Source organism: Petaurus breviceps, unplaced genomic scaffold (assembly GCF_028583685.1).
Source record: "Petaurus breviceps papuanus isolate PSGF00001 unplaced genomic scaffold, PetGlider_PUasm1.0 91041, whole genome shotgun sequence".
Classification (NCBI taxonomy): Eukaryota; Metazoa; Chordata; class Mammalia; order Diprotodontia; family Petauridae; genus Petaurus; species Petaurus breviceps.
The window spans coordinates 3,745,388-3,759,104 of NW_027187400.1; the positions used below are offsets into that span (position 1 = coordinate 3,745,388).

General features: G+C 49.2%; 1 protein-coding gene across 2 annotated transcripts in view; it reads right to left on the reverse strand.

The window, feature by feature from the left end:
• Positions 1–3,640: 3,640 nt before the first annotated feature.
• Positions 3,641–13,717, reverse strand: part of GMEB1 (glucocorticoid modulatory element binding protein 1) — a 40,740-nt gene continuing 30,663 nt past the window's right edge. For both annotated transcript variants that reach the window (XM_069079062.1, XM_069079061.1), the window contains exons 6-10: positions 13,186–13,343; positions 10,205–10,333; positions 9,289–9,426; positions 8,696–8,818; positions 3,641–4,481 (exon numbers count right to left, since the gene is read on the reverse strand). In XM_069079062.1, coding sequence (XP_068935163.1) covers positions 3,781–4,481; positions 8,696–8,818; positions 9,289–9,426; positions 10,205–10,333; positions 13,186–13,343 — 1,249 coding nt within the window. In that variant the 3' untranslated portion in view covers positions 3,641–3,780. The remainder of the gene's footprint in view (positions 4,482–8,695; positions 8,819–9,288; positions 9,427–10,204; positions 10,334–13,185; positions 13,344–13,717) is intronic.

Genomic DNA, 13,717 nt, shown 5'->3' on the forward strand with positions numbered 1-13,717 from the left:
GGGGGGGAGGGAAGGAGGGAGGCAATCAGGGTTAAGTGACTCGCCCAAGGTCACACAGTTAGCTAGTATTTGAGGCCAGATTTGAACTCTAGGTGCTCCTGCTGCCAGCACCAGTGCCCTATGCACTGCTACCTACCTGCCCCCAGAGCCTGTCTTTTGCCTTGGTGCCCTCAGTGCTTAGCACTGACTGGCACTTTAAAATTTTACTCTAAGCCCCTCAGTTCTGCCCTCCCTGGCACCATGAGTTCCCAGAGCTCTTTTCTGCTCTGCATGCCCCACCTTGCCCATTCTGCTCTAAAAATTGTACTCATAGTCACACTACCACTGAGCTGCAGGGGGCCTTAGAGGCCGAGTCCTACCCCCTCATTTTACAGAGGAAATTGAGGCCTTAGAGAGGGCTGAGTGGCTAGCTCAGGGTCTTGAAGTCAGTAGAAATGCTTTTGTTATTTATTTTCCTAGACACACTTCCCAGTCCTTGGCCTATAGGAAGCATTTAAATGCTTTATCATGCTTTCATTCAAGTCTTCAGCACTGTGCAGGGCACCCAGTAAGCCCTTACATTTAATTTTCTTTCTTTTCTTATACCAATGAACTCAACTGCTTAGAAATATGAAAGGGAGGGTCTTCAGCCCTGACTAAGTGATAGATGAGTGAATGAGGGGGAAGCCTGGGCTGGGGGATCACCCATTGCTACCAGGAGAGAATATGGGCAATCAGACTAGCCTTAGCAACAGACTAGTTATGAGGGGCTAGCAAAAGATGGAAAAGCATTGAAGCTCATTTGTTTTCACCAGGGAAACAACTCTTCTAGTGAAGAAAAATGGACTGCTCTCTCAGCTAGAGATCTTTCAGCTGGGAAAGCACAATAAATTCACCATTAACAACAGTCCAAGACGGGGATGCTTTTTCTACTTTAGGCCACTTACTCTTAGATTTTAGTGTTGAGAAAGACTTCGAAAGTGAATTGAATCTAATCCAATTAGGATTCTCCAGATTTGAACCCAGTTCCTCTGACTGAAGGGCTGCCTCCCTCTGACCTGTGAGACTGGTACATGTTTCAGGGATGCTCCCATTCCCTGGAAAACATGCAGCAGAAGCTGAGGCCTGCCTATTGAGCAACTAGCTAAGGAGAGAACTCCGGACTGGCGGCAGCTGGGTGGTTCAATGGTTAGTGTTCCGGTTTTGGAGCAGGGGAAGATCTAAGCCTAGACTGTTGCTCAGATACTAGCTGAGTGACCATGCAGATAATAGCACCTCTCAGAGTTGTGGTGAGCCTCAAGGGAGACTTTGCAAAAGCACCTTCTTCAAACACCTTCAGTGATACATAAATGTTACTATTATTTAGAATGTGGATGCATTCCCCAGGTTGAAGTGAATGTTAGGCTAGAACCTAAGTATGCCTATCCTGGCAATCTGACATGTTGCAAGAGTACTGGATCTAGAGTCAGAGGGCCTGGGTTCGGATCTGAGCTCTGCCATTGTCAGCCTCAGCTGTCTTATCTGAAAAATGAGGAAGCTGGACTAAGTCATGACATCCAAGGTCCCTCTCAATTTGAAATCGGGCACTGCTCTGTGTACCACCTCTGTACATCTGCTCACAGTTTATTCTGAAAATGAGAAACAAAATCTCAGGGAACTTTAAAAGCTAGAACCCAAACCCTGGCAGAGATGGAAGCCATACTGCCTTGGCTTTTTGACCAGTTTTTTTTTTTCTTTGCAGGGCTCCAAGGTCTTTCCCACCACCATCTGCACGTATAGGACCATTTGGAGGGAGGGTCCCAGGTCAGGAGTCGGGATTTCCTCAGGGCACAGAATCTCTCTGGGATAACTGCTGCCTGATCAGCAGCTCCCTACCTTGGTGCCACAGGGCTGAGTGATGGCCCAGGGAGCCACAGCTAGCCTGGACTCTGTCCAGCCCAGGGCCTCCCAATTCCCCCACACCAGGCAGCCTCTCCTACAAGCCCCATCAACTGACAACTGCTCCAGCTTCTGTGGTAAAGAAGGTGGCTTCAAGTGGGTGCCTTCCAGAGACAAGAAACCATGGGTCAAATTTTCCTTTTAATAAAAAAGAAATACCCCATCCCCAAAGCCTGCCCTCCTCCCTCTGGCTCATCTTTATTTCAGTCTGGAATCCAGAAGGTTTCCTACACCTCCCTCACCCCAGCAACAACCAGCTTCCTCCTGCCTTTTGCCCACCCCCCAACCCCCAGCCAAGAGGAAGCCAAAGGGAAAAAGAGACATTGCTCTCCCAAGTCCCAAACAGCTTATAGAAAAAAAGGGAAACCAAACAAAACCCCCAGACACATTATTATTGACATTCCCGGTACATTCCCTATAATAAGTCACAGACAGTGCTTCTTTCCTGGGGAGTCCAGCTCACACAGGAGGAGACATCTGCTTGGTGCCTACTGAGGGCTGGGGCTAACAGCATCAGTTCCCGGCCCAGACCCAGGGCTGCTACCAGCTCGTTATCTTGCAGCAGCAGCAGCATCCGAAGTAAACGAAATGAGGAGGGGACAGTAGGAAGTGGGGGGTGCAAATGAGGAGGGAAGGAGGAGGTGGGGCAGGCACCTGTAGTTCTTATCCAAACCAGTGATGAAAGCCTGGAAAGGTCTGGTTTTGACAAGACAAGAGGACACCCAGGGTTTAGGGATGACGATAAGGATCAGAGGAAGCACCAATAATTGGGCAGCTGCTTTAGATTCCAAAGCCAAAAAAAAGGGGGGGGAGGAAAAAATGCTTCTAAGTCAAAGCAGCAGCTGATCTGGAGAATTCTCTTGTTCCTGGAGTTAATGAAAAAAATGATGGCTTCAGAGCACGGGCTCACAAGGGAGAGAATTAAATAACCAACAAACAATTGAGCACCAGAGGGAAGAGGTCTGTAGGGGGGGGCAGGACAAGCGGGCCACCATAAAAAGCAAAATCCCTGGACAGAGTGGGGAGGGTCGTCCTGCTCCTGAGAGGATCCTGTGTGCACCTCAGGATGTCCCTGGGAGTCCTCCCCCAGCGGCCGTCTGGTGCTCAGAGGCCTGCTCAGGGCAGCAGCTGGTACCTCTGTGCTACTTACCTGTGCTGAGGACCTACCTGGGGCCACTGTTCTGTGGCTCATTCCCCCACCTCAGCCCTTGCTGCTGGCACCTTTGGCTACTGTCTTCTGGGGTCCCAGGGTTGGGGCACCCTTTGAGAAGCAAGGCAGCCACCCTTCCTGCCAGGATCCTTGTCAAAGCCCTTCCCTTCCTGAAGGAGATGCTGATAAACTCCTCTTTCCAACCAGCAATCTGGACATCCCCCAAGTTCCTCTGATTGGTTGCCAAGCTTCTTGGCCCTCTGAGGGCCCACTCTTCCCTCCCAGGAACAAAGGCAAAATCAAATACCCCATTGCCCATGCTCTCCAGGTGTCAAATACACACCCACAGTCTGGGTAACACTACATCTTTACAAACATTCGTACATAGACCAGCCTGGGAAGAGCCTTTTGGACAGTGAGCCTGCTCTCATCCTGACACCTCATCTAAGTGAAACAAACTTCTAGGTGGCAAGGCTGGGCAAGAGAGTAGTCTCTTCCCTTCCTCTCTAAGGGCACTGCTTACCTGGTGGGGGAGAGGGGGAGACGGGGGACCAGCATGTTCAGTCACATTACTGAGATTTTCCTTTTTTTTTTTTTTAAATTGGAAAAACAAAACAAAAAAAAGGACCCTATGTGGAAATGAGCAGGACAGTGGTAAAAATGAACAAGCCATTAAAAGCCCAAACAAAGAGTCTCCAGCCCCAGGCTCCCAGTTAATCCTCCAGGACCACGATCTCCACGTTGTGCACCTGGTGCTGGTGCTCCTCCATTTCCGCCACCACCTTCTCCTCAGTCCTCAGCTCAGTCTCCAGGATGAGGGCTTTGCCCTCCGGTTCCTCGGCCTCGGGGTCCGGGGCCGGATCGATTTCGATGATGGTCTGCCCATCCTCTGAAGTGCTCTCCACAGCCTGGATGGCAGAGGTCAGGCCGGACTCCATGGCCACCAGCTCCACAGGGCTCACCACGGTGGCCATGTTGCCCAAGGCGCCCCCATCCTGCATGGCAGCTGAGCTCAGCAGCGCCAGGCTGGAGGAAGGGTGGATGGTCACTGCATCGGGGGAGCTGGTCTTGGCAGAGGAGACGACAGTGGCGTAGCGGAAGAGCTGGGAGCCGGAAGGCAGAGTGTGCACAGTCACAGGGCTGGAGCCCTGGCTGAGGGTGGCCACGGGGAGGTTCCCCATGGAGAACGACTGCCCCATGGGAGCTATGGCGATGGGCGAGATGACGGTGAACTGTGGCTGCTGGACGGGGGGCGAGGGGCTCAGGACGGTGGTGGACGCCGGGCGCTGGAGCCGGGGCCTCTTTGGCGGCTTGGGGTTGTTCATGGGCATCAGTACCACATTCTGCACGGTCTGAGCCTTCAGCCTATGGTCCTGGGCCTGCTTCTTCTGCTCTTCCAACTGGCGTTCTAGGTCTATGAAGAAAATACAATTTTTGTTTAGACAGCAAGAAAGCATGCTCAGGGGGGCAGATTTTCTAATGATATTTTCAAAAGATATTAATATTGATCAACAACAGCAATAGAGAAGCACTGCAGTGTGCTGGAGAGTGCTTGGCCTGGAGTCAGTGAGTCCTGGGTTCAAATGTCATCTCTGACACTTAGGACCATGGGCCCTCTGGGGAAGGGAAGAAGAAACACACGCATTCTCCTAGGGAGCCTGAGACCCTGCTGCTTAGTAAGACCAGGTCTGAAGCCAGCTTCTCTGACTCCAAATCCTGCAGCCTGTCCATCACCTTGGGAGCCCTCGGGGCTTTCTCGTTTTAAACCAAGAGCTCCTCTTTCCTTCTGGCTTCATGGTAACAAAAGCCTGTAAGGTGGGCTCCTGCTCCAGTTTCCCAGTGCCCCCTCCCAGGATTTCCTCACATCTGCTGCCTGTGGGTTCTAGGCTCCTGCCAAGCTCGACGACTCTCTGGTCCTCAATGTGAGCACTGCTCTCACCCCTTTGCGTCTTACAATGCCCCCTCTCCTTCATCTATTAAACAGGATCTGACTGGCTCTACAGAACCCCATCCCCACATCTCCTCCTCCCAGAAGCCCTCCCTGCTCTACTCTCAGCTGCTCCCAGACCCTCATAGATGACTCGTTCCGTCCCCTGCTCAGGTACATGTGGTCTGCTCTGTGTATTGGTATCTCAGCTTCCAAAGAAACTCCCAGTGGCAGGGGTAGTATTCTCTGGAAACACTGCATCTCTCCCCATACCAAAAATGGGGTGTGCATGCAGGAGACGCCCTTGATGATCTTATCCAGTTGCCTTATTTTCTTTGTTTCTTAGGTAGTGCAATGGGTAGAGTACTGGACTCAGATGGCAGGAAGAACTGAATTGGAATCCTGCCTCAGACCTTTACTAGCTGTGTGACCTTGAGCAAGTCTTCTCATAGTCTCAGTTTTCTCATCTGTAAAATGGGGATAATGATAGCAGATTGCTATGAAAATCAAATGAAATTATGTAGAGTGTTTTGTAAGCCTTCAAGTACCATATAAATTCTATCCATCCTTCCCCTAGTCTTTTATCTAAGTGGATGAAGAAAATAAGATTTAAATCTGTTGATTTAGTGACTGGCTTTATACCTGAGATGGAGTGGCAGGCAGGATGGGTAAGTGTGTGACTAGTATGCTAATGACAATTTAGAAAAGGAAGACCCGGCATGGCGTCAACCAGAACATGCTAGGCCAGACTCAACTCACTGAACTCACTGTCTTGGTCGACAGGGTTATTGACCTGGTAGCTCCAGGGAACGTCAAGGATGGAGCTTACCAAAACTTTAGCAAAGCATCTGATTTAAGTGTCCCATGAGATTCTTGTAGAAACACCAAGGGATGTGAGGAACACTGGAGCAATGGCCAAGACTCAGGGAGAACCTTAAGAAATATTCAACGTTCGATGTCAGTTTGGAAGGCAGCACCCAGGTTTGGTCTTAGCTGTATTTACAGTTATCACCTACTCAGGGATGGAATACTAAATTTACAGAGGACACATACAAAGCTGAAAAGGAAGGACAGCTAGCTAGTCAACCTACTGGATAAATGGATCAATCAATCAGTTGGGTTGATAAGAGTCAAGATGAAAACAGATCTCAATGTGTAAGAACTTTAGGCTGGATTGAATAAGACAAAGTATAACAGGCCTAAATAGCAGCTTGTCTGAAAAATATCTAGGGGTCTTAGTGGATCAGTAACTTTGCTGACCAGAGTTAGCAAACAATGAGATGTAGCAGCCAACAAAGCTAATTCCCTTTCAGGCTGCCTCCTGAGGGGTTCAGACAGCTCTCTGGTCACACCACATGTCTGGGATTTTGCTCAGCCTGACAGTCTGAATGACACTGGAAAGTTGGAGAGTATTCAGGAAGACAAGCAGGATGGGGAAGGATCTCAAGCTCCTGTTAACTGAGGATCAACTGGAAAAAGGAAGACTCAGGGGGTACATAATAATAGTGTTAAAATATGTGAAGAGCTCTCATACAGAAGAGGGAGTAGATGTGTTCTGTTTGGCTCCAGAAGGCAGAAGCAGAAGTAGTGGGAGGAAGCTCCAAAGTGGCAAATTTAGACTCAATAAAAGGAAAAACTTTCTTACACTTAGAGCTGTTCAAATGTGAAATGGGTTGCCCTGGAAGCAGTGGGGAGAAAGAGGGTATCCTTTAGCCACAGGTTTAGTGAGTCTGTATCTGCCAAAAAACACCCTGTGTCTCGCTCATGAGCTTCAGTCTCTGTCTTTACAGCTCACTGGACATTTCCAGGCTGCATCTCAGACTCCGAATGTCCACAACAGCTGCTTCTCCTTCCCCCCAGCGAGTTGGCTTCTAACCCTCCCTTTTGCCAAAGGCCCCACCCACCTTCCAGGCCTTCACCTTGACATCCCCCCACCTCCTCAGTCTTCCTCACCTTTCAGAGCCAGGCAGGGGCCAAATCTCAGAAGGACTCATCACCTCTTACCTAGATCATGGCTCTGGCCTCCTAACAGCTTCGAGGCCTCAAGCCTCCCCACTCCAATTCATCCTCCACACAGACGCCAAAGGGTTTTTCTTATGTAAGGAGAGATCTCACCAAGTCCCTCCCCTTGCCTCTAGGAGGATAGAAAGCCCTTCCTGACCAGACCCCCTGCCAATGCTTCAGGCTCCACGGAGCACTACTCCTTTGTCCCCTACACTCCGTGATCCAGTTCAACCTCACTCCTCATCCCTGCTCCTGCCAGCTCGGCTCCAGGCCTCTGTACTGATACTCTCCCAGTCTCCCTGTCATGGTGCTTCTCTTTGCTCAGGGCTTAGCTAAAGCACACGAAGATTTAAATGAGTCAGTCGACAAGCGTACGTGCCAGGCACCGTGCTATAAGTGTTGGTTATGTAAAGAAAGGCAAAAACAAGGTGAATTCTCAAGAAGTTCACACATTCTCACTGTTCCTTATTACCACAGATAAGGCAGCATGGGCTCAAAAGAGAGGGCCAGGACTGGTGGGGAACAGTTCAAGAGGAACCTAGGTCTTATGCTAAAGACATGCTGGTTTTCTAGGGCTGCCTTGGGGGTGTCATGTCACAATCCCCTAGAATGTGGAGGGAAGGGTCCTGGAAGTGGAGTCAGAAGGTCACCTTCTGCATCCTGGGCCGTTTCCAGTCATCCTGATGTGTATCTGGCCACTGGACCCAGATGGCTCTGGAGGAGAGAGTGAGGCTGGTGACCTTGCACAGCCCTCCCTCACTTCAATCCAAGTTACTTGCATTTCACAGCACCACCTCCCTGATGCCATGGCTCTCTTTCAGAACAAAGGACAAGCAACAAGAAGTCAGAAGGTATGGGTCTGGCTCAGGTGTCTCAGCCCCTCCACGCCCCCAGCTTCCTCATGTGATAGTCTTTATACTACCTGTAATGCACTTGTGAAGGAAGTGCTCCCTCAACCTGAAATGGCTATGTCAATGTAAATTAGTCTTCCCGTGGAGGCCCATGCTACCTCTGGATTTCCATCTCTGCTAGCACACTACTCTGAGGACACTTGGCCCATGCCCCAGCTCCTCCTGGAGCTGCAGACCAAGGAGAACCACTGAGGTTCGAGGGAGTTCTAAGGCCGTCCAGTCTAGCCCACCCCCTCTCTCCTTGAAGCAGGTTCCTCTGTGATATAGAACACCCCTTCTCTATGGGTAGGACTGGCCAGCCTTTGCCCCAACACCTTCAATAAGAAGAGGAACCCATCTGCTCTTGGAGCAGCCCACTCCACTTTGCTGGGATGTTACTTACAAATGTTTAATCAATCTTCACTATTGCTTTTGGGTATCTCTCATTGTTATAGTTTTTTCCTTATACAAAACCTTGCTAGGACACTGTCTGATACAACTTTCCCTTTCCTTCCAGAGCCAGTCAACCTGATACAATATTTTTTTTTAGAAGGGGAAAGCAAGGCAACTGGGGTTAAGTGACTTGCCCAAGGTCGCATGACTAGGAAGTGTTAAGTGTGTCTGAGATTGGGTTTGAACTCAGGTCCTCCTGACTCCAGGCCAGTGCTCTATTCACTGTGCCACCTAGCCACCCCTAAAGTAGTTAATTTTTTAAAAAATTTTCCACCCCAACCTGAGACCATCTTGTGCTGGTCCCTGGGAGGACAGGAACCTGTAATCTATCACAGGAAAGAAAGATACCATTACCTGTCAGAGTGTAGAGAAAATGCTCCTCTCCTTGCTCTGTCTGGCTCCTCCTGTTGTCCAAAACTCTCTTAACTGTGTCCATCAGGCCAAATGTGTGGGCGACATTGTTGAGGACAGCAGCATCTGGAAGGAAAGCCCCACATGGGGTTAGGGCAGAGTGCTGATGCTCCCCTCTCTATGATCAATGTGACAACCTGAAGTGAAGGGATTTACTCTGCCCATCTCCACACCAGTAGGACAGTCTCTTATGAACACCCACCCTTCCCTGCTGCCCTTTCCTCCATGTCCCATGCTTCTGATCACCTGCCACCCCTCCATTCAGAAATCTTCTGGGAAAAATTCCTCTTCTCAAGTAAAACCATCATGGATCTAGCTGTGTGACCCTGTATGACCTCTTTGGCCTCAGTTTCCTCACTTGTACATGAAGATAATCATAGCACCTGCCTCACAGCACTCCTGAATAGTCCCAGTAGAATAATGTATGTGGAATGCTTTGCAAAGCTCCAAGTGTTGTGGAAATGTGAGCTATTATTAGTCTCATTGTTAATTTTATAATAAATCTGTTAATTGCCTGTGTCACGTTTTCAGCTCACCTGTGATCTGGAAGGGGGCCTGAAGCAGCCTCTGCTGAACTCCCCTGAGCAGCTCCTCCATCTCCTTCTGGATATTGCAGACCACCTCCTCCATGAGTCCCACGTCGGCTATGCCCTTCCAGAACATCAGGGTGTCCTCTGGCACCAGGAGGAAGAGGGGAAGTTGGAGAAGGGAAATACCATGGCTAGCCACCCCCTCAGAGCAGCTGCCTGGAGGAGGAAGTTCTGGAGGAGGTCAGATCAGGGCCAAGCACACTGGGTGGCCCCCGCCCCCACCTGCCTGCACCCCCTAGATGCTCCTTCTGGGGTTCTGGGGGAGGGCTGACTTTAGAAATGTGCATGGGGGAATGACAGAGAGACAGAGATTGAAAGGAGGAGGGGGAAGGGAGGGGAGGAAGGAGGAGAAGGAAGAAGGGAGAGACACACAAAGGAGAGGGAGAGGGAGCAAAAGAGAGAGAGGGAGAAAGAGAAAATGAGAAAGCAAGAGTGTAAAAGAGAGAGAGAGAGAGAGGGAGAGAGAGAGAGAAAGGGAGGGGAGGGAGAGGGAGAGAGAATGAGAAAGCAAGAGTGCAAAAGAGAGGGAGGAAGGGGAAGAGGGGAAGAGAGAGAGAGATTTTAGATTTTTTTTTTTGCCTTTTGGAGGGCAATTGGGGTTGAGTAACTTGCCCAAGGTTGCATGGCTAGTTTTTGTGTGTGTGTTAAGTGTCTGAGGCCAGAACTGAACTCAGGTCCTCCTGACTCCAGGACCAGCGCTTTACTCACTGCTCCACCTAGCTGCCCCGAGATTTTTTATTTTAAATCTATCAGCAACCACAATGGGCATTCCAAACATACCAGGAGAATGGGTAGAGGTAGTGATGGGGTGGTGCTGGGTGAGAATCAGCAGACCCTTTACCCAAGGCCTCCAAGTGGGTACCTGAAATCTCCTCAGGGTCCTTCTTCAGCCCCTCCTCAGTGGCCATGGTGACGGCTGCCGTGAGGGCAGAGTTCCACTCCAGCCCTGCCTCCTCCATGTTCTCCTCTGAAATGGCAATCTGTGTGACTCCTGCCAAAGGGTCACCAGAGGGAGAGGTTAGGGAGCACCAAGTTCTCACTCCCGCTCACAGAAACTGCCAGCATCACCGAGGACGGGCCCTTCCCTCCAGTCAGAGCTCAGGGAAGCTGCTACCAGAGCTTGGTTTTCTAGAGAGTTCAGCCTGCAAGGCTGTATTCGCTCCCTAGTCTGAGGCCAAGAAAACCAATAGTTGAGCCTAGAAGAACATCCAAGAAAGGGGACAGATAAATCATGGCCTCTGAGTGAATGACTGGATTTCACTGGCCCAAAAGCACCGGAGGGCTGCCAGGGGTCACTTTGTCACCCAGGCCATCCACACCATGACCAACAGGATGGGAGGGGGAAGCTGCCCAACAGGTCAAACAAACCTGAGGGGGTGTAATGCCATGCACAGAAGCTTTCCAGAAGAACTGCTACTGTGAACAGCTTTTTTAAGATTCTGATTACTCAGTATAGTGATCACTCTATTTATTCCATAACAAAAGCAAAACATCCATGGAAAATCAAGGTACAGCATAATTCAAAATACAGCATTCACCATACTACAACTTATCACAGAAAATCACAATACAATATTCACAACATAGTCTCAAAGTAAAATAGTCACTCTTAAGTTAACTTAATTAGTCACTTGTCAGTAGTATCAAAGTACACAGTCAAAGTCTTCCACTCTTGCAGCAAAGTCTTGATTAACTCAATTAGTCACTTAACAGTAACAATAGTCAAAGTACTCAAAGTACAAATCAGTCACTTTTTCAGCAAAGTCTTACTAAGTATCATACACAAAACCCTTCACCCCTTAGGTCACTAGTAAACTATAATTCCATAATTACTCAGTACCCAAGAAGAGGTCTTTTCATCTTGACTTGGGGCCTGTTCTCAGATTCCCTGGATCCCCTTCCACGGTCCCAGATTCTACCTGGGTTCAATGGTAGACAGCTCCCACTTCCTCGACCAACTCTCTGGGGAGGTCCTGCTCCACACTGGCATTCACAGGGTCTGTTCCATGTGAGCTCCTTCACCATTTCTGCTCCAAGGAATTCAAGGCTCAACCAAGCCTCATCCCAGCCATTCTTCAGTCACCTGGGCTCCTGACTCTGGCCTCCTGGCTCTGGGGATCCTAAGAAGCTCTACCACCACAAGTTCTTAGGACTCAGTTCTCCATTCTTCTGTAGCTGCTCTGCCACCAGATCTTGGTCTCAAGGAAATTCTGACTGTGCCTCTCTGGGGCTTTTCTTATATATACAGTATTACCTACTTCCTTCAGCCAATTTCCTGTTATATATCAATAACAAGGGGCAGGAGTTCATACCTTCTGTTCTCCCAGTCAGAAAATTGATCAGTTACTAAGTGTTAAGTACCTGCTACTTTTGGCAACACAAAAGGGATCTTCAAGTTCAAAATTATATTACCATTACAGGGGGGGCCCTACCAAGGAAGGTGATGTTCCCAGTCCAGCATTTGTTGGGATTTGAATATGACAGGGCTTATTTACCACAACAAAGGAGAAGAAAAAAGAATGAAGGAGAAATGCCTGGAGAGGCAGGGGCAGTGATAGGAAGCCTGAGGACCTGGGCTTTATTCTTTGTCTGGCCATTCACTCCTCTAGAGAGGCTCTGTGCAAGGTGGATCAGGTCCGTGGGCCTCAGTTTCCTCATCCAGTCCTGAACAAGATCTTAATAAAGCAGACTGAGAAAACAAAGCCAAATTTGAAAGTGGATGAGACCAAATGCAAATGAGCTGGCATTCACATTGGGGTTTTTTTTTTCATTTTTCAAGTTAAAAAAATCCAGCTGCCTGAACAGCAAAGGTAGTGATTTGTGGTTCTTCCAAAAAAGAGGTCTAATAGCTGATCAAATATCAAATAATTTTCACTCTGGAAGAGATCAGGAGCCATGGCAGTCCAGGGTTGTGCTTCAGAGCTCTTGGAATCTTGTATTTGCCCCAAGTAGGTAAAGTCCATCCATGTTCCCTACAGATGTGCAGAGGGCCAATCATAGCCAATCATGGTGCTAGTGGTGGAGGAACCCCCCAGTGACCCCTGGCCTTGTTCTCTGGCCCTTGTGGGCCTGGCCTGGTAGAGCCTCTTTGGGAAGATCAAAGTTCTACCCCCAGTGGTGGCCTGAAGCCCTACTAGACCAAGCCCCTCAGACCCTTAAAGAATGGTTGGTCCTAGGGCCACCCTCAGCCTAATGAAGTCTGAATGTATCAGTCCTGCAGGGAGCAATCATCAACCTAATCTGATTACCCACCAGGCTGTCATCAGCTAAAAGATTCAAAGCACTCTAAGACCACCTGAAACCTGCAGGGTCCCCAAGCTGAGGAATGTGCCCAAGGACAATGGCTTCTGAGAAATCTACAGGAGGCCTGCAGAGGCATAAGAGTCCTGGGAGCCAGGAATTCAGAGCCTGCCTCTGACGATCATGGACAAGAGACTCAGTATTCCTGAGCCTCAGTTTCTCCATCCGTCTGTAACATGGGGACCAATAATACCTAAAGCCCCTTACCTCCCAGGGAATCCAAGGAGACCAGGTCTGTAAAGCATTTCTGAAACCCTAGTGCTAGGTAAGAAGTGCTAGATAAACATCATCTCAATTACGCTGTTTGTTGGTTTGAAGAAAGAAACAAAGAATGCCATACCCACCAGCATAAGAAGAGATGACCTCCAGCAGGGGGCCTGCTTCCCAGAGGTCTCTCTGGTTGGTTTGCCTCAGCCCCATCTGAGGGCACTTGTAGGCGGGAGCAGTTAAAAGGACAGCAAGGGAGTGAGGGAGGAGACAGGAGCAAGAGGACAGGGCTACTGACAAACAAAGGATGTGTTCAGGTGGTTTCCTACCCCCTACCATCAGCCGAAGTGGGCGTCTGCACCACGCTTGTCTGCTGCCCCGGCACGGGCGCTCGGGCACTGCTGATCAGGAGGTCAAACTTGGTGCTTCTGCAGGTATTGGAGCAAACCTTGTCATGCTGGTAAAAGTCTATCTGCCCAGAGTCCATCATCTTCCTATGCAGAGGGAAAAGAAACAAAAACCTCAAACTAGTCTGGATTTTACAATCCAGGCCTCACTCTCGCATTTAAACAAAACTTGACAAATGCCATCCAAAATTCTTTAGGTCACAGAATATTCTTTTTTTTTTTTTGCTTTTTGGAAGGCAATTAGGGTTAAGTGACTTGTCCAAGGTCACATGGCTAGTTTTTGTGTTAATTGTCTGAGGCCAGATTTGAACTCAGGACCTCCTGACTCCAGGGCCAGTGCTCTATTCACTGCCACTGCGCCACCTAGCCTCCCCAATTAAAGAATGTTCTAAATGAGCTTATTATTAAGATTTTCATGAAACCAAAAGACATTCTCTCTTTCTCTCTCTCTCTCTTTCTCC